Source organism: Equus quagga, chromosome 13 (genome assembly GCF_021613505.1).
Source record: "Equus quagga isolate Etosha38 chromosome 13, UCLA_HA_Equagga_1.0, whole genome shotgun sequence".
Taxonomy (NCBI): Eukaryota; Metazoa; Chordata; class Mammalia; order Perissodactyla; family Equidae; genus Equus; species Equus quagga.
The window spans coordinates 32,598,768-32,616,460 of NC_060279.1; the positions used below are offsets into that span (position 1 = coordinate 32,598,768).

Genomic DNA, 17,693 nt, shown 5'->3' on the forward strand with positions numbered 1-17,693 from the left:
TACCTCTTCCTCCCCAGGTGCTCTCCCCACCCCAGGCACTGGGTTCCTGATTCTCTCAGTACTCTAATTTCTCTATGTACACAATGCTGCCTCCACCCTCTCCTTGTCCCATGGGGAATGAGAAATAAAAGATTACTAGATATTCCAGGAACGATTGGGTTCTCAGGACAAGGTGGGGGCAGAAAAGGGAGCCAGGTGGGGATTCCCTCAGATGGATTGGCACTTGGTGCATCTGGGTTCCTGAGAAAGCCAGTCTTTCTGGGTGCTGAGGGCTGGCTGACTTGAGGCTGGAGGAGGGGTTAGGGCAGTTGGGAGTGGGTAGGAGCAGGGCCAAGAGCCTGGGGGAAGCTACTGGGAGCTGGGCCAGGGAAATGGGGAGTCAGGAAGTGGGGAGGGGGAGCCCAGGGGGGGAATGGAGGCGGAATGGCTGTTCAGGCTTTGGAGGGGACCGGTAGTGGTAACTCAGGAAGGGGAAGCCTGAGGGAGAGAAGAGACATTAGAGAAGAGGAGGTGCCATCCTGGATCCTCCTTCTATAAAAGGAAAAGTCATTAACCCCTCCTGCTTTATGCTCTGTCCTCTTCATGTGCCCATTCTAAGCCGATTCATCCTACCTTTGGGCAGTACTCCCTGATCACCATCTCCTTGCCTGTCCTGTCTCCCTGCCTCCTGTAGCTCTCCAACTGCTTGGACCCATCCTGAGCCATGTCAGGCCATCTCCTTTCTTTGTTCTGCCTTCTTGATGCTTTCTTACCTGTTTCCCCACTCTCTTTCCCCTGCAGCTCACTCAGTCGCCTCAGCGTTGGAAACCAGCCTCTCAGGGCAGAGGGCAGCTTGAGGGAGCCATGCCAAGGAGGCCATGCCAGGTTAGACAGTGGGAGCGAGAATTCTCCCAGGACCCTGGTGGTTTCTGTGCGTGTTGGCCAGGCCCTTTCCCTGACTTCCTACCCCTCCTGGGGCTCTGTCCCACCAAAAAGGGAAAGAGACAGCTGAGAGCCGACTGTGGGGTTTGGGAAAAGGCTATGTCATCAATTGGCCCAGTGCCTATGATCCATCCGGCTGCTAGAGATTCCCCTCCCCTGGGCAAGTCCCATTTTTTTTTAAAGGAAAACAAAAACTAGGATTTTTGGGAAGCAATGAGACACCCATCTGAGTCCTACCAACAGAGCTTCTGGCTGAATGGCTTATAGCTCAGCCAATCGCAGAGGCTCAGCATGCTTAAAAGAGCTGGCGGGGAGAGAGGCTGGGAAGAACCCACGGGGAGACCCACAGACTCATAGACGCAAGAGAGAGAGAGAGAGAGAGAGACAGGGAGAGAGAGAGAGAAGAGAGACAAAGGCACAGCGGAAGGAGGCAGAGACAGGGCAGGCACAGAGGCGAAGCCAGACAGAGTCTGAGGGAGTGCAGAAGGAGAGGCCAGAGAAGCTGCAGAAGGCACAGGCTGGGAGAGACAAAGATCCAGGAGAGGAGGGTGTGGGACGAGAGTTTGGAGGAGCCAGGCCACTAGGCACTGCTCCTAAGCCTAAGGGCCAAGTTTTCTCCATCTCCTCTGAAGGTCCCCAGCCCCTCTGAAAACTCTGCTCTGACCCTGGCACGAGTCCGAGCCCCCAGGCTGCAGAGAGGAGCTTTCCAAAGCCGGGGCGTGAAGGACTTGGTGCCCAGACGGCCTCAGTCCCTCCCAGCAGCAGCACCAGTGCCATGTCCCGGACGGACCCGCATCCCGGGAGGGGCTTGGCGGGCTGCTGGCTGTGGGGAGTCCAACCCTGCCTGCTGCTCCCCACCGTGCCTGTCTCTGGGCTGGCGCGGCTGCTTCTGCTGCTGCTGGCCTCCCTCCTGCCCTCAGCCCAGCCGGCCAGCCCCCTCCCCCGGGAGGAGGAGATCGTGTTTCCAGAGAAGCTCAACGGTAGTGTCGTGCCTGGTTTGGGCTCCCCTGCCAGGCTGTTGTACCGCTTGCCTGCCTTTGGGGAGACGCTGCTACTAGAGCTGGAGCAGGACCCCGGCGTGCGGGTCGAGGGGCTGACGGTGCAGTACCTGGGCCAGGCACCTGAGCTTCTTGGCGGGGCAGAGCCGGGCACCTACCTCACCGGCACCATCAACGGAGATCCGGAGTCCGTGGCATCTCTGCACTGGGACGGGGGAGCCCTGTTAGGGGTGCTCCAGTATCGAGGGACCGAACTCCACATCCAGCCCCTGGACGGAGGCACCCCTAACTCTGCCGGAGGGCCTGGGGCTCACATCCTACGCCGGAAGAGTCCTGCCAGCGGCCAGGGCCCCATGTGCAACGTCAAGGCTCCTCCCGGGAATCCCAGTCCCAGGCCCCGAAGAGCCAAGGTAGGCAGGCCTGGAGTCTGTGTCCTGCAGTGTCCTCCCACCATATCTGTCCTACTGACCCCTATTCACTCTCTCTCCACCCACTTCCACTTCTGGCCATTCTGCTTCTTCCCTCCCTTCTGCTTGCCTTTCCTTTTTCCACTAGCTTCCTTTCTTGGGAAGGCTCTGGCTTCTCCCTGGCCCAGCCCTTCTCCTGGCCAGACCACTGATCCGCAGGAGGGTTCCCAGAGGTAGATCAGAGAGTCTGTGCTGGGAATGGTGGCTCCTTCTCCCCACACCACCCCTGCCTGGCCATGGCAGCCTACTGGCACAGTCCCGAGCAATAAGGCTGTCCTAACAGCCCCTTGACCCTGACTCTTTTCTGTGTCCCAAATTTGAGTTTTACCCCCACCATCAGCTAAAGGAGTGAAGTTTGAGGCCCTAGGGATTAGCCTCTGGTTTCTGATGCTGCCTTCAAAATTGTTTTGACAAACTGCAAACTAGGGCAGGAGTGCACAGAGGAGGAGAGGCACCCCATTCCTCTTTCTGGTCAGTCCCCTTCCCACACTGTGGACTGACTGCAAAGCTGCCTGAGGCTCCATCCTTTCCTCTCTCCCACTGCTGGTCTCCCCCCTTCTTCCCTCCCACCCTCCCTCCCTCTCCAGCTCTAATCCAGACCAGACGCTCCCTCTACACCCGCCACGCTGAGATCTGGCCCTGGCCCTAGCTGCTGACTGAATTGTTCCTCCAACCACACAGGGCAGACACGTTGCAGCCCAGCCCTCTAGCCTCAGTCCTGCAGGCCCCCAGCCACACTCAGGCCTAGGGGACTCCAAAGCCCCTCCTAGAGGCAGTTCCAGCTGCTTTTCACCTCTGGGCCCCACACAGCCCTGGGACGTGGCAACTCCTTCTCCCCTTCTCAGAACCAACAGCTGATTTCTCAGAGTTACCACAGAAGCCCTAGGATTTGGGGTTGGGGGGAGGGCCCAACCAAGACCCATCAGGATTCCTGTGGGATATGTGCAACCCAGCTGGCTCTGCTGAGTTCCAGACCCCGGAAGTAAGGGAGGGGAGAAGTGATCCATGGGTCTGGGAGACTATTTCAGGATCCTCCTCTTCTTTTGTCTTCTCAGCGCTTTGCTTCACTGAGTAGATTTGTGGAGACCCTGGTGGTGGCAGATGACAAGATGGCAGCATTTCATGGTGCAGGGCTAAAGCGCTACCTGCTGACAGTTATGGCAGCAGCGGCCAAGGCCTTCAAGCACCCAAGCATCCGCAACCCTGTCAGCTTGGTGGTGACTCGGCTGGTGATTCTTGGGCCAGGCGAGGAAGGGCCCCAAGTGGGGCCCAATGCCGCCCAGACCCTGCGCAGCTTCTGTGCCTGGCAGCGAGGTCTCAACACCCCTGAGGACTCGGACCCTGACCACTTTGACACAGCCATTCTGTTTACCCGTCAGGTGAGGCCCTGATCAGCACCACAGGCCACACACTACACAGCTCCGAGAAGCACCACTGCACAGACTGTGATGTAAATGTTGCCCCTGGAGTTATGCAACATGCTGCCTGGGCCCAGCCACACCACCAGTGCTATCTGGGCCCTGACAGTGCTGGGTACTCAGTGCCCAGGTCCCCTCTAATCTGGATCTCAACCCAATGGACCCTGGTGTCTTGGTTCCTCATGCATCTTCTATGATCCCTCTCCACAGGATCTGTGTGGGGTCTCTACTTGTGACACTCTGGGCATGGCTGATGTGGGCACTGTGTGTGACCCGGCTCGGAGCTGTGCTATTGTGGAGGATGATGGGCTCCAGTCTGCCTTCACTGCTGCTCATGAACTGGGTAAGGTGGGGGTGGAGTCATGGGACATCTGGCTTGGATGAGCAAGGTAGCAGGTGAAGCGAGAGTGAGCTCATCAGGGTGCAAATGGGAATCACAAGGTCTTCCTTCCTCCCCTCTAGGTCTAGATCCAGGGCCATTATCCTTCTCTGTTCTGAATGCAGACAAACGTTTAGATTTTCCTATTAAATGAGATAGTGTATGGAAACCTACTGTGAACTCTGTGTATATATATATGTGTGAGGAAGGGGGTGGCACAGTTTTGAGAGAGATATTCTTCACAAGAGTCAGGATAGAATGGATGGGTTCAGGGTTGGGAATGTTTGCTACAAGGAAAAGTTGGTAGAGAGGGGTCCTGAGTGTATTTCGGGAGAAGGGGAGACAGGGCAGTGGGGGCTACATATTGAGGAGCCATCAGAGCACCAGAAGGGGATTGGGGACTGGGTGGGATGGGGAATGGATCTGACTGTCCACAGCTGCAACTGGGCTTATGATGGGCCTGCAGCCCCCTGAGGGCACAGGGATGGGACCCTTGGACCCTAACAGAGCCTCTGCTTTCACAGGCCATGTCTTCAACATGCTCCATGACAATTCAAAGCCATGTGTTGGTCTGAATGGGCCTGGGAGCACCTCCCGCCATGTCATGGCTCCTGTGATGGCTCACGTGGATCCCGAGGAGCCCTGGTCCCCCTGCAGTGCTCGCTTCATCACTGACTTCCTGGACAATGGCTATGGTAAGCACATGGCACACCCCTTTCCCTGTGCAGGACTCAGTTCCTGCCCCCCACTGTACTCTCTCTTCTGTTGCATATTTCATGGGCCAAACTGACTTCTTCAAATGTGCTCCCTCTGCAGTGTGGGATGGGGCAAGAAATGCTGCTGTATTTATGTGTTTCCCACTTCCTCCCAGAATAAGTAGCACAGCTGAGGGAGGCAAAATTTGGTTCAATAGAATTAAAACTGACTTTCTAAGGGTCAGAATTGTCCAACACTGGAATGGGTTGGCTGTGAAGGAGGTGACTGCCTTGTCATTTGAGGTGTGCAAGTCCAGCAGCATAACTATTACTGGGCAGAGTTGTTGATGAGAAGCTGAATAGATAGGGAGACTTAGTGCTTTGGGTTCCTATCCTAATTCGTTCTTCGGCTGTGTAGATGTGTGACTGTGTAGGTGTGTGACTGTGAGTAAGTTACTTCACCTCTGTGTAGCTGATGTGTAAAATAGGCGTAATAATGGTAACTACCTCATAAGTGTTGGCCATGATTAAATTAGATAGTGTTGGTCAAGCATTTAACCAATGCTTATCGCATAATAAGCATCTAATAAGTTGTAGCTGCTATTTAAAGCTCCTTCCAGTCCTAGGGTTTGGATTCTAGTATCCATCGGGCCCCAGGGAGCCCAAGCTTTCAGCTGGCAATCAGTTGGCACCCCTCAACCCAGTGCTGACATCATACCCCTGCCTCCTTTCCAGGGCACTGTCTCTTAGACAAGCCAGAGGCTCCCCTGCATCTGCCTGTGACTTTCCCTGGCAAGGACTATGATGCTGACCGACAGTGCCAGCTGACCTTCGGGCCTGACTCACGCCATTGTCCGCAGCTGCCGCCACCCTGTGCTGCCCTCTGGTGTTCTGGCCATCTCAATGGCCACGCCATGTGCCAGACCAAACATTCACCCTGGGCCGATGGCACCCCCTGTGGGCCTGCACAGGCTTGCATGGGTGGCCGATGCCTCCACATGGACCAGCTCCAGGACTTCAATGTGAGATCCCAGGGCAGGGGTGGGTCAGAGGGCCTGAGGGAGTAGGGACTGGCCCTTAGTCCAGGAGAGAGTATATTTATCCCACCTTTCCGTTCTGTGCTTCTGCAGATCCCACAGGCTGGTGGCTGGGGTCCCTGGGGATCATGGGGCGACTGCTCTCGGAGCTGTGGGGGTGGTGTCCAGTTCTCCTCCCGGGACTGCACGCGGCCCATCCCCCGAAATGGTGGCAAATACTGTGAGGGCCGGCGAACCCGCTTCCGTTCCTGCAATACCCAGGACTGCCCAACTGGCTCAGGTGAGGAGCGGGAGGCACGGGAGGCGCTGAGAGGGATTGGTAGAGTGGGAAGGATTGTCGCTTGAGTGCAGGGACCAAGGAGGTGTTGACTGTCCTTGCTGCTGAGAGGAGTGACTCTACCCTTCAAGAACATTCCCTGGCAGTTTGGGGGGCAGAGAGGTGCCATGCTGTCTGGAGGGCTGAGGGGTGAGGTGGAGCAGCTGGTGGGGCAGTGTGAGGAGAGAGGGGCTCTGACTGTCCATTTTACCGCTACAGCATTGACCTTCCGTGAAGAGCAGTGTGCTGCCTACAACCACCGCACTGACCTCTTCAAGAGCTTCCCAGGGCCCATGGACTGGGTCCCTCGCTATGCGGGTGTGGCCCCCCGGGACCAGTGCAAGCTCACCTGCCAGGCCCAGGCGCTGGGCTACTATTATGTGCTGGAGCCACGGGTGAGGACCAGGATGCCCCCACGCCCTGGCTGTGCTCATACACTCCCCAACAGTCCCTCTGCTTTCTGATGGCAAAGATCCTCCAAAACAGCACTGTTGCTGGCATTCCCACAGCCAGGCCAGGCCAGCCCAGGGGGCCACTCAGACTTATACGTCCATGGGTATTTGGAAAGCCTGTCAACCCCGGACTCTGGAGAAGTTGCCAATTGCGCCACTCTTATCTGCCCATATCCCTCGGTTTCTTTTCCTCTCTCTCCCTATCTTCTAGTGCTCTGTCTTACTTCCAGTGAGAAGGGAAGTATGTGGCCTTTGGGGCAAGTCTTCAACCCCTTTTCCATGGGCTCCTCTGTCAAATTACACTGGTTGTCTCATTCAGCTCATGCATGGCCTGCCCCTCACTGGACAGGCCTCTTGGAGACACTGATGTCCCTGTACTCCCTCCCTGTGCTGGGTGGTAGCTGGAAGGCTGAAGAAGGAAGAACAAGCTCCAGCAGTTTTGCTCCCACACCCCTACCCTGGGGAGAATTCCTACACGTTGGCCGCCCTCTAGCGTCCGTCTGGGGTGCTACCGTCAAGGTTTAGGACTTGGTGTTAAGACTCAGACAGACCTGATTCTCGTTTTGGCTCCTCCACTTGCCAGCCGGGTACCTTTGGGCAAGTTCCTTAATCTTTCTAAACCTCAGTGTCCCATCTCTAGAAACCTCAAATAGTGGTTGTGAGATTTATATTCACGTTTGTAAAGCACTTAGCACAGTGGCTGACTCACAATGAGTGCCCTGGAAATGGCAGCTTTTATCAGTATTAGTGTCATTATGATTATCATCCCTTACTGTCTGGGGCTCACTCCACACACTCCATCCGCATCCCCTCTTTCACCCAACTTTCCTGACATCCTCTCCCTAATGGGATATACATCTTGTTGGGTTTACTAGCCCCTCTTGACTTAGGAAGAGCCCTTCGCATCACTCCTTCTCTTCTCCTCAGGTGGTAGACGGGACCCCCTGTTCCCCGGATAGCTCCTCAGTCTGTGTCCAGGGCCGCTGCATCCATGCTGGCTGTGATCGTGTCATTGGCTCCAAAAAGAAGTTTGACAAGTGCATGGTGTGCGGTGGGGATGGTTCTAGCTGCAGCAAGCAGTCTGGCTCCTTCAAAAAATTCAGGTTCATTCACTATTTGTTTCCTCCTCCCACCTTCCTGGACACTGTTCTGGGCCCTGGGGATACAGAAATGAACTCAACGCTGTTTGTCCTCTCAGAGAGCTTACAGTCTGGGGGGGACATAGACAAATAAGCAAGTTCAGCACAGTGTCCCACCTGTTCAACAGGTGTCAGCCTGGGCTGCTGCAGAGCCCTTGTGGGTATCAGGGAAGGTTCCCCTGGAGGTGACCTCCCTCCTGGAGAGATAATAGGAACTGGACAGGCACAAGGAGGTGGGCTTAGAAGGGCATCTCAATAAGGAGGAGGTATAAAGGCCCAGAGAGGAGAAGAAGGAGGGCACATGTGCATGTAGCTCAGATCTAGGCTGGACGCTCACATAGGTCTGGGGAGACAACCCTCTACACAACACGTATACACACATACAATCATACAAACACCGCTCAGAAAGGCTGAGGAGACTCAGGAAGATGCTGAGCCCCCTCTACTCCTTCCACACAGGTACGGATACAACAATGTGGTCACTATTCCCGCGGGGGCCACCCACATCCTTGTCCGGCAGCAGGGGACCCCTGGTCTCCGAAACCTCTACCTGGCCCTGAAGCTCCCAGATGGCTCCTATGCCCTCAATGGTGAATACACGCTGATGCCCTCCCCGACAGATGTGGTACTGCCTGGAGCAGTCAGCTTGCGCTACAGCGGCGCCACTGCGGCCTCTGAGACACTGTCAGGCCATGGGCCACTGGCCCAGCCCTTGACACTGCAGGTCCTGGTGGCTGGCAACCCCCAGAACGCACGCCTCCGATACAGCTTCTTCGTGCCCCGGCCAGCCCCTTCAACGCCACGCCCCACTCCCCAGGACTGGCTGCACCGCAAGGCACAGATTCTGGAGATCCTCCGGCAGCGCCCCTGGGCGGGCAGGAAATAACCTCACCATCCCGGCTGCCCTTTCTGGGCACCGGGGCCTCGGACTTAGCTGGGAGAAAGAGGGGGCTTCTCCAGCTGCCTCATGCTAAGACACAGTGCGGGGAGGGACTGTGAGGGTGACTCCGCCCCTCCTCTCTGTCCTAATGCGCAGGCTGGCCCTGCCCTGGTGTCCTGCCCTGGAAGGCAGTGATGGGTGGTAGATGGAAGGGGCTGGGAGACAGTCTTCTGTCTAAACTGCCCCCTCTGCCCTGCTGGTCACAGGAGGGAGGGGGAAGGCAGGGTGGGCTCCAGTTGTATTTATTTAGTATTTATTCACTTTTATTTAGCACCAGGGAAGGGAATGAGGGCTAGGGTCCTGGGGAAACTGATCCCATCCCTCATAGCCCTCACCCTGGCTAGGAAATCCAGGGTGGTAATGATAGGCATAAGTGATCTGTGTGTGTCTGTGTATGAGAATGTGTGTGTGTGTGTTTATGTATGAGGTACATCCTGCCCTGCTTTCCTCTCCCTGAATTTTGTTTTCTGGGAAAGGAAGAGTCAAGTGTAGGATAAGCCTTCAGGGAGTAAGGGATTATCATATTTTTAAAATATAAATTGAATTCTGCTATTTATGTTCTCCTTTTGGAGTCAGAGCTGTGGGTTGCACCCTGGCTCCACATCTCTGAACATTTGTTTTCTCATTTGCCAAAAATAATACCTCCCTTGGAAATTTGTTGTGAGGATTAAATAATGTAAATAAAGAACTAGTACAATGCCTTGCACTTGATAAGTGCTCAACAGATGGCAGCTGCTGTTAGTTATTGTCGTCACCTTTCTGTCCACCTCCACTGCCCATGGGGTTTGCAACGCACTTGAAGGTGGAAAAGATCCACATCAGTGGTGCCTGCCCTTACCCCAGGCTCAGTTCCTTCGGTTCGTAGAACCTATCATGGCTTCTGAGGGGTTGTCAGAAAAGGGTGATTCTGTCCCTGATCTCTGGAGGCTCCTGATCATGGAGGCTCCTGAGACATGATAAACACTTGGCTACAGCACAACTGATAAGAGCTTGAAGGTGCAGACATGACAAGAACAACTGCTCCAACACAAACAAGCAGCTTAGTGGTGAGAGCTTAGTGGTAGTCGAGGGCTCTGGGGGAGCTGCTGTGGTAGGAAGATCACTCAAGTGGGAGCCACTGGGTCTGAATTTGAGTTGGGGTTCAGCATCTTATTAGCTAGTAGTGTTAGGAAGTCACTGATGCTGAGCCTTAGGTTGCTCATATGTGCAAGAGGGCTAATAATGCCTGTTCCCACAGGGTATTCTGGGAACAAATGTTACAATATTTTCAAAATAGTAAAGGCTGTGTCCATGGGATGAGTTACCCGTATGACAACTGAGTGCCTGGGACAGGATTCCCAGAATCAGCCAGTGCAAACCCAGCAGAATTCTTTGAAGATGTGAGATTAGAATGGATGTTTTTTTGTTTTTTGTTTTTTGGGTTTTTTTGTTGAGGAAGCTTTGCCCTGAGCTAACATCCATTGCCAATCTTCCTCTTTTTGTATGTGAGTTGCCACAGCGTGGCCACTGACAGATGAGTGGTGTAGGTCCACACCCAGGAACCGAACCTGGGCCCCAGAGGTGGGGTGTGCCAGACTTAAGCCCTAGGCCACTGGGGCTGGCCCTAGAATGGAATTTAATAAGAGGAACAGGACACAGTTTGGTAGGGGATAGTCAGGAGGGTAGGAAGAATGGAGAAGGATCAGAGGTGAGGGGGAGCCAGATGTTCAATGGTGGCAGAACACCTGAAGGCCAGTCCAGTACTAGAAACAGGTCTGCTTTTCCTTATGAGCAGGTGACTTTGCTTAAGAAAGAACTTGGGCAGCCCTGAGTGTGTCATGGAGGGAAAGGGGTTGGGAAAGCGGAGCAGGTGAACCCTGCAAGAATTTAGAGTCTTGAGTGGCAGTTCCGGGACTGCTAGGGACTGGGGAAGGTACTGAATGTGGAGGTGAGAGACGAACAAGGAGGTAAAGAAGCCCCTGAGGTGGGAGTGGCAGAGGGGAGAGTAGGGGAACTAGTGGTGCTTCACTCTGCCATTGCAGAACCTGGCTGGGCTCCCAAACACTGCTTGGGATGTGGAGCTGGAACTAGGGGGTTGAGGCAGGACGTGGATGTTGTGGCGGTTCTATGTGTTGTGTTTGCTGGGGCTGGGCTTTGCTGATCAAGTTCTGCACCAGGCAGTGCCTTACTCACTGCCCTGTATTCTACGCCACCCAGCACGGTGCCTACTCCCGCAGCAGCAACTAGAACAAGGCTGTCCCCCTCTCCTTTCTCCGGGATGCATGGCCACCACTGCTGTGCTTGGCCCTGGCCCTTCCTCCTGTCCTCCTACCAACCAGGCTGGAGGGGGTAGAAACAGGAGAGTAGGACAAGGCCAGAGTGATCTTCAACTGTTTCATCTAGTTAGGAAAACTGGACCACCAATAACATGTTTACAGACCTTAATTCTATGAACTCATGGTCTGGTAAGCAGAGCTCTGTGCTAAGTAGATGTAAGGTACAAACACAAACAACATATGACCAAAGAAGCTCATTGCGTTTCCAAGGAAGGTTGCATACTATACCTCCACTGAGAGGAACAGTGGGATAGTACAAAGAACTGTATGATAAGGGCAAAATGAACCAGGCAGAGACCGAGCCTCGGGTTAATGGGCTATGAGGGTTCTGGAGGGTGAGTCTTGGGCTGGGCCCTGAGGAACAGGTCATCGTGATAGCCCTTCTTACCTTTCCTTAGTGCTCGTGGTAATTCACACTTTGTATGTCACTTTCATACGCGTTATTTTAAGAAGAAGCTCTTTATTCACTGAGTAGCATTCTGACTAACCTAAAGAAGTTTTTCCCAGAAAGGGACTGAGCTTAGAGGCCACATCTGTGATTGGGTGGGTGGGTGGGTGGGTGGGCGGAGGCATACTGGAAGTAGGAGGAGAGAAAGAACTAGCTCCTCAAAGAGAAGTGATGGGCATCCTGGCTCCCAATCCTGGGCAAGGCCTGACCCGTTTTAGGAATGTTCTTCCCCATATCACTCTTCCCAGGCCCAGGCTCTAGGCTCTGCCTAATATCCTGAAGTCAAGGGTCCAATAAGTTCTTGCTATGGATGTGGGGAGTGCATACTTCCCTACAAGAGCCAGGATGAGCTCTGTCTCCCTTGTCTCCCCAGTCTGCCTACTTATTGCTGAGCTGGGGTGTGGTGTACCAGCAGGAGGAGAAGGAAGGAGGCACTGAGACAGTTCAAGTATCTGCTCTGGTCTTAGAGGCAAAAAGAGGGAAAAATGATGAGCTGGAGAAAGATGAACCAGTGACTGCCGAGGGAGTGAGTGCCCTGTCCCTGGAGAAGTTCAAGTAGAGTTTAGACTACCTTTTTATGGGATGGCAAGTGTTGTGCATGTGTATTTGAAGTAGGGGAGGAGGTTGAAGCAACAACTGTGAGTTGGGCCAATTTCTTTAAGGTCTCTCTGCCTCTGAGATTCTGTGACTCTGTGGTTAGAGCAGAGGAAATCTGGGCATTTGTCCAACCACTATTTTGGCAGTGGGGGTGGGAGAGCCAGGGTTTCTGAAGTGTGTTGTGGAATGGGCTACTCATTTACACTTCTACTCCATCGCTAGCCCCACTCCTTTAATCTCCATATAGTGTTACGGTATTTTGTTTTCTAAAATAGCAGATTGACAGTAAGTGACAAAATCAGCATCTCATTGGTCAGGGCTTGTGGGGGAGGGAAGAAAATGGAATTCAATGTATTAACATTTTATTGGCTAAGAGGTTGCTTCTGAACCAATTGAATACCTTCCCCATTGACTGTTGCTGGGGGGAAGCCAAAATCATTGGCAGCAAGGGTAACCAGCTGACAGCTGGGAAAAACCACCAGTTCTAAAAATGCTCAGAAAGAGGTGGGTGAGGGGAAGGAGGGAGCAGTAATACTGAACAATTTCCCCAGGCAGGACCTTATATGGGGACAGGCCCAGAGTACTTAAGTAGCCTGAGGAAGGAAAGGGAGAGGAGGAAGTAGATTTAAGGCATCCCACACAGTCTTTGGGAAACTAGCAACAGGCCCTACAAACCCAGTAACATACAAGTACGCACACAGTGACACACATTGACATATACATGTCCAACTTCATAGAGATACGCTAGCACATTGATAATGTAGATGCAAATAAGCATTGAGAAGCTAAGAATTTTGGCCTGAAAATTAGTCTGAGGAAAATATATTAATTGACCTAATTTCCCAATTAGAATTGACTGTTTATTCCATTTATTTGTTTAATAAATAAGCCATTAGGTTACAAATTGGAATCAAATCACACTCTCACAGCATCTGGAAAGGACACAGATTTTCAGAGTCAGACTGAATCTAAGTTTTGCTACTTACATGTAATGTGGTCTTAAATTACTTGATCTCTGTGAGCTTCAGTTTCTTTATCTGTAAAATGGGTATATTACTACCTGCCTTATGAGAGGCTGTCACAACTTAAGAATATAATGATGTAAATACTTGGCCCTATGTCTGGCTTCTAGTAAGTGTTGACACATGCTGATTCTCTTTTTCTCAAATCTCTTCCTTTATCCCCTTCCCACTCTTGCATTAGCATGAGAAAATAATTATACCAAGGAACAGTCTAGGTCAGATCTAAGATGGGCTATTTTGTAGAGTCTGTGCAAAAGGTCTGGATTACATTCAGGGGATGATAAAAGGGAAGACATGGTCCCTGTCCTCTGAGAGTTCACAGTCTGGTGGCTGAGAAAGGCTTACCTTACAAAAATTCCAGACCTGTGTGGAGCTGGCCCGGTGGCACAGCGGTTGAGTTTGCACTTTCCGCTTCGGTGGCCCAGGGTTCACTGGTTCGGATCCTGGGTGTGGACCTACACAACGCTTGTCAGGCCATGCTGTGGCAGGCGTCCCATATATAAAAAAGTAGACGAAGATGGGCATGGATGTTAGCTCAGGGCCAATCTTCCTCAGCAAAAAAGAGGAGGATTGGCAGCAGATGTTAGTTCAGGGCTAATCTTTCTTAAAAAAAAAAAGAAGAAGAAGAAAGAAAAAGAAAATCCAGACCTGTGTGATAGATGCCATGGTGAAGAAGGGGTACCTAGCACAGAATATGGGGTCACAGAAGTGTTCCTGAAGGAGGTGTCTGCCTCCACTTCTAGAAGTAAACTGTAAAACTGTAGGGATCCCCTGGAGAGTAGGGTGATGTGGAGGAGTAGAGAATTTCAGGGCTGGCCCGGCGGCACAGTGGTTAAGTTCGCACATTCCAATTCTTGGCAGCCCGGGGTTTGCTGGTTCGGATCCCGGGTGCGGACATGGCACCGCTTGGCAAAAGCCATGCTGTGGTAGGCATCCCACGTATAAAGTAGAGGAAGATGGGCATGGACGTTAGCTCAGGGCCAGTCTTCCTCAGCAAAAAGAGGTGGATTGGCAGTAATTAGCTCAGGGCTAATCTTCCTCAAAAAAAATTTAAAAAAAGATTTCAGCTTGCTAGGTCAGCTCCAGGGCCCTTCTCTGTTATGCAAAACAAAAGTAAAGTAAAGAGAACAGACTTGGAGCTGGAGGATAATACTGTAAGGAGCTGAGTAGAGTTGGAAGGGATAGTTCTGGGGAGAAGCTACCATCTAGGTGGAAAACATTGAATGCGAGAGAGAGGATTTTAAAGATATTGGCCTGTGTGTTAACATGTGCTCCTTCTCCACTCTGCCCTGCCCCATGCTTCTGATGTTTCCTTCAGAAACAAAATAGAGATTTAAATTATTTTAAATTAGTTTTTGGTTACTAGACTGGCTTTCTTCTGTTGTGTTGTGTGTCATGACTTGGCCGCTAGGGGCCCCAAGTTTTATTCAGAATGTAGAAAGACAGGATGTTGTGGTGAAAACCAGCATACTAGAATTTAAGTTTTCAGAAATTTGGCAGTTCTAGGTGATGACTAAGTCCAGGGTGTGGCCAGGGTGAGATGGAGTCGAGGTGAAGGTTCTTGAAAACCGGGAATTTACAAATGAATGTAGGGGAATTATCAGAAGATGGTAGATGGGGTGGGGGGGTGGGGGAATAGAAGGTGAAGGCCGGTTTTACAAAAACAGAATACCATGGGAGCGTAGAGGAAGGGTCCTCTAGGAGAACCGCATTTCAATTATCTGTATAAGTCTATCTTTTCCACTACACAGTGAACTCCTTAAGAAAAATCAGGGGGCCGGCCCAGTGGCGCAGTGGTTAAGTGTGCGCATTCCACTTAGGTGGCACAGGGTTTGCCGGTTCAGATCCCAGTGTGGACATGGCACCACTTGGCACACCATGCTGTGGTAGGCATCCCACGTATAAAGTAGAGGAAGATGGGCATGGATGTTAGCTCAGGGCCAGTCTTCCTCAGCAAAAAAGAGGAGGATTGGCAGCAGTTAGCTCAGGGCTAATCTTCCTCAAAAATAAAATAAAATAAAATAAAAAAGCATTAAAAAAAAAAAAAGGGGCTGACCCAGTGGCGTAGCGGTTAAGTTCGCACTTTCAGCTTCGGCGGCCTGGGGTTTGCTGGTTCAGATCCTGGGTGTGGACATGGTACCGCTCATCGAGCCATGCTGAGGCAGCACCCCACATGCCACAACTAGAAGGACCCACAACTAAGAATATACAACTATGTACCGGGGGCTTTGGGGAGGAAAAGGAATAAAATAAAATCTTAAAAAAAAAAAAAAGAAAGAAAAATCAGGGCTTTTACTCAGCTCCTACTTTGTCCTTAAAATTCAGATGTATTGAATATCTGCTGTCTGCTGTCACTTTTCCATAGTTCTCACTAATTATCACAAAACCCTTTAAGATGGGGTTCATTTTACAGATGAAACCCAGAAAGCGTATTGCTGAACATCACACAGCCAATGGAATTCAAAGCTGGCATTGTACTTAAACCCAGTATTATCTCATTTTGAGCCTCCACAGTTACCTCAAACTCACTAAGTCCAAAGTTTACTTGTCATCTCTATCATTTTCCCCCAAATGTACCTTTTCTAAGTTTTGTTTCTCATTAAATGGTGCCACCATTCACCCAGTGGTCCACCTTAGAAATCTGGAGGTGGGGCCGGTCCCCTGGCCAAGTGGCTAAGTTTGCACCCTCCGCTTTGGTGGCCCAGGGTGCGCTGGTTTGGATCCTAGGCATGGACCTACGCACCACTCACTAAGCCATGCTGAGGTGGCATCCCACACAGAAGAGCTAGAATGACTCACAACTAGGATATACAATTATGTGCTGGGGCTTTGGGGAGAAGAAACAAAAGAGAGAGAAATCTGGGGGTCATCTTGGAGTCCTCTAACTCCCTGACTTGGCACATCCAGGCAGTCACCAAATCCTTTTTGTCTCCTAAAAATTCTCAAAGACATCCTCTACCCTCTAGTCCCACTGATATCACCTTATTTTGCATTAGCTCCATCTCACTTCTGAATTTCTGCAGTAACACGTTAAATGGTGTCCCCGCTTCCAGTCTTGACCACTTCAATCAATGCTCCACATTTCCACCAGAGTTAACTTCCTAAAGTTCTGAGTGTAGCACTCTCTGTTTAGAGTACTTTAATGCCTTCCTCTTGCCCTCAGGATAAAACTCAAACTCTTTCAATGTGATTTATGGAGTCTTCCATTATCTGGCACCTATTTACCTCTCCAGTCTCAACTCTCGCTATTCCCTTCACTCTATTGTCCAGCCTTACTGATCCATTTTTGATTTCCCAAACTCCTTAATTTCTTCCTCCTTTCCAGACTTTTGTCCTTATCGTTTTCTCTGCCCAGAACACTATTCATCTGTTGAAATATAATTTTCAGAAAAAGATAAAACTATGACTCTCACACTGTTAAAGGAAAAATTATTCTGACCCTTGTTAAAATGGCAAGGAAGACTTCATTTGGGACTATTGCCATAAGTGTCAAGACTATCCCAATTGGAAAGAAATTGGGCTCAACTCTGAATACAGTATGAACAAGTAGATATTTATAGCCAATGAGCAAAATGAGAGAGTCAGTGGATGGAAAATTACATCAAGGGTAGGGAATTTTTTTTTTTTTTTAAAGATTGGCACCTGAGCTAACAACTGCTGCCAATCTTTTTTTTCCTTCTTCTTTTTCTCCCCAAAGCTCCCCAGTACATAGTTGTATGTTTTAGTTGTGGCATGTGGGGCGTGGACATGGCAACACTCATCAAGCTATGCTGAGTCAGCGCCCCACACGCCTGCCGAGCCCAGGATCCGAACCAGCGACACCCTGGGCCGGGAAGCGGAGCGCGCGAACTTAACCACTTGGCCACGGGCCCAGCCCCTATGGGTAGGGAAATTCTTAGGACTTAGGATTCTTGCTGAAGGCAGGCCAAGGTGATCAGATATTAAGGGTGGGGGATTCTCACTAAAATGACTTAGCAGGATTCTAGCTAAAAGTGGCTAGGGGCCCAAGGACGATCCCTATTGATAAGAGGGCTCAGAGGAGCCTGTCTAAAGTTTGGTCAAGGAGAGATTTTGTCAATACCCATATAAAAATGAACACGTGTTACAGATTTTGTTTAACTTGTGAGGAACCAGAAGACGTTATTACTGGTTCAAAAGAATATCTAAAAAACAGACACATTTACAGATCAGGAATGCAGAAATGAATATGACAATGGAGGCAAAAACCTTTTTCCACAAGGTAGCCAGTAGGGGTTTAATTGAACCTCTATCAGACAGGACTGAAATTTGCATGTCTATCAGTTTCCTACATAGGGTTGTAAAATATCTCCCACTGAAACAAGATCTTATAAAGCAGAAGGATGTACTATAGACAAGTCCTTCAGGTTTCCCATTAGCCATCACTTCTTCTCGGAAGGCTTTCCAGATTCTCCACGTGAGAATGAGGTGCAATTTCTGGGCTATCATATTTATCCCACTATATTTTTTGTAACCCTCCCTCCCGTACAAGCACACAAGACCATGAGCTTTTTGAGACAGACATTGTGAG

The 17,693-nt window shown here is 51.1% G+C and overlaps 1 protein-coding gene across 1 annotated transcript; it reads left to right on the forward strand.

The window, feature by feature from the left end:
- The first annotated feature begins 1,152 nt into the window (after nucleotides 1–1,152).
- On the forward strand, nucleotides 1,153–9,486 carry ADAMTS4 (ADAM metallopeptidase with thrombospondin type 1 motif 4). Its single transcript, XM_046680158.1, has 9 exons — nucleotides 1,153–2,329; nucleotides 3,442–3,765; nucleotides 4,015–4,147; nucleotides 4,708–4,878; nucleotides 5,614–5,900; nucleotides 6,009–6,195; nucleotides 6,451–6,626; nucleotides 7,611–7,786; nucleotides 8,282–9,486. Exons 1-9 carry the CDS (start codon nucleotides 1,697–1,699, stop codon nucleotides 8,706–8,708), a joined length of 2,514 nt encoding a protein of 837 aa, XP_046536114.1. The 5' UTR covers nucleotides 1,153–1,696; the 3' UTR covers nucleotides 8,709–9,486.
- Nucleotides 9,487–17,693: the final 8,207 nt, after the last annotated feature.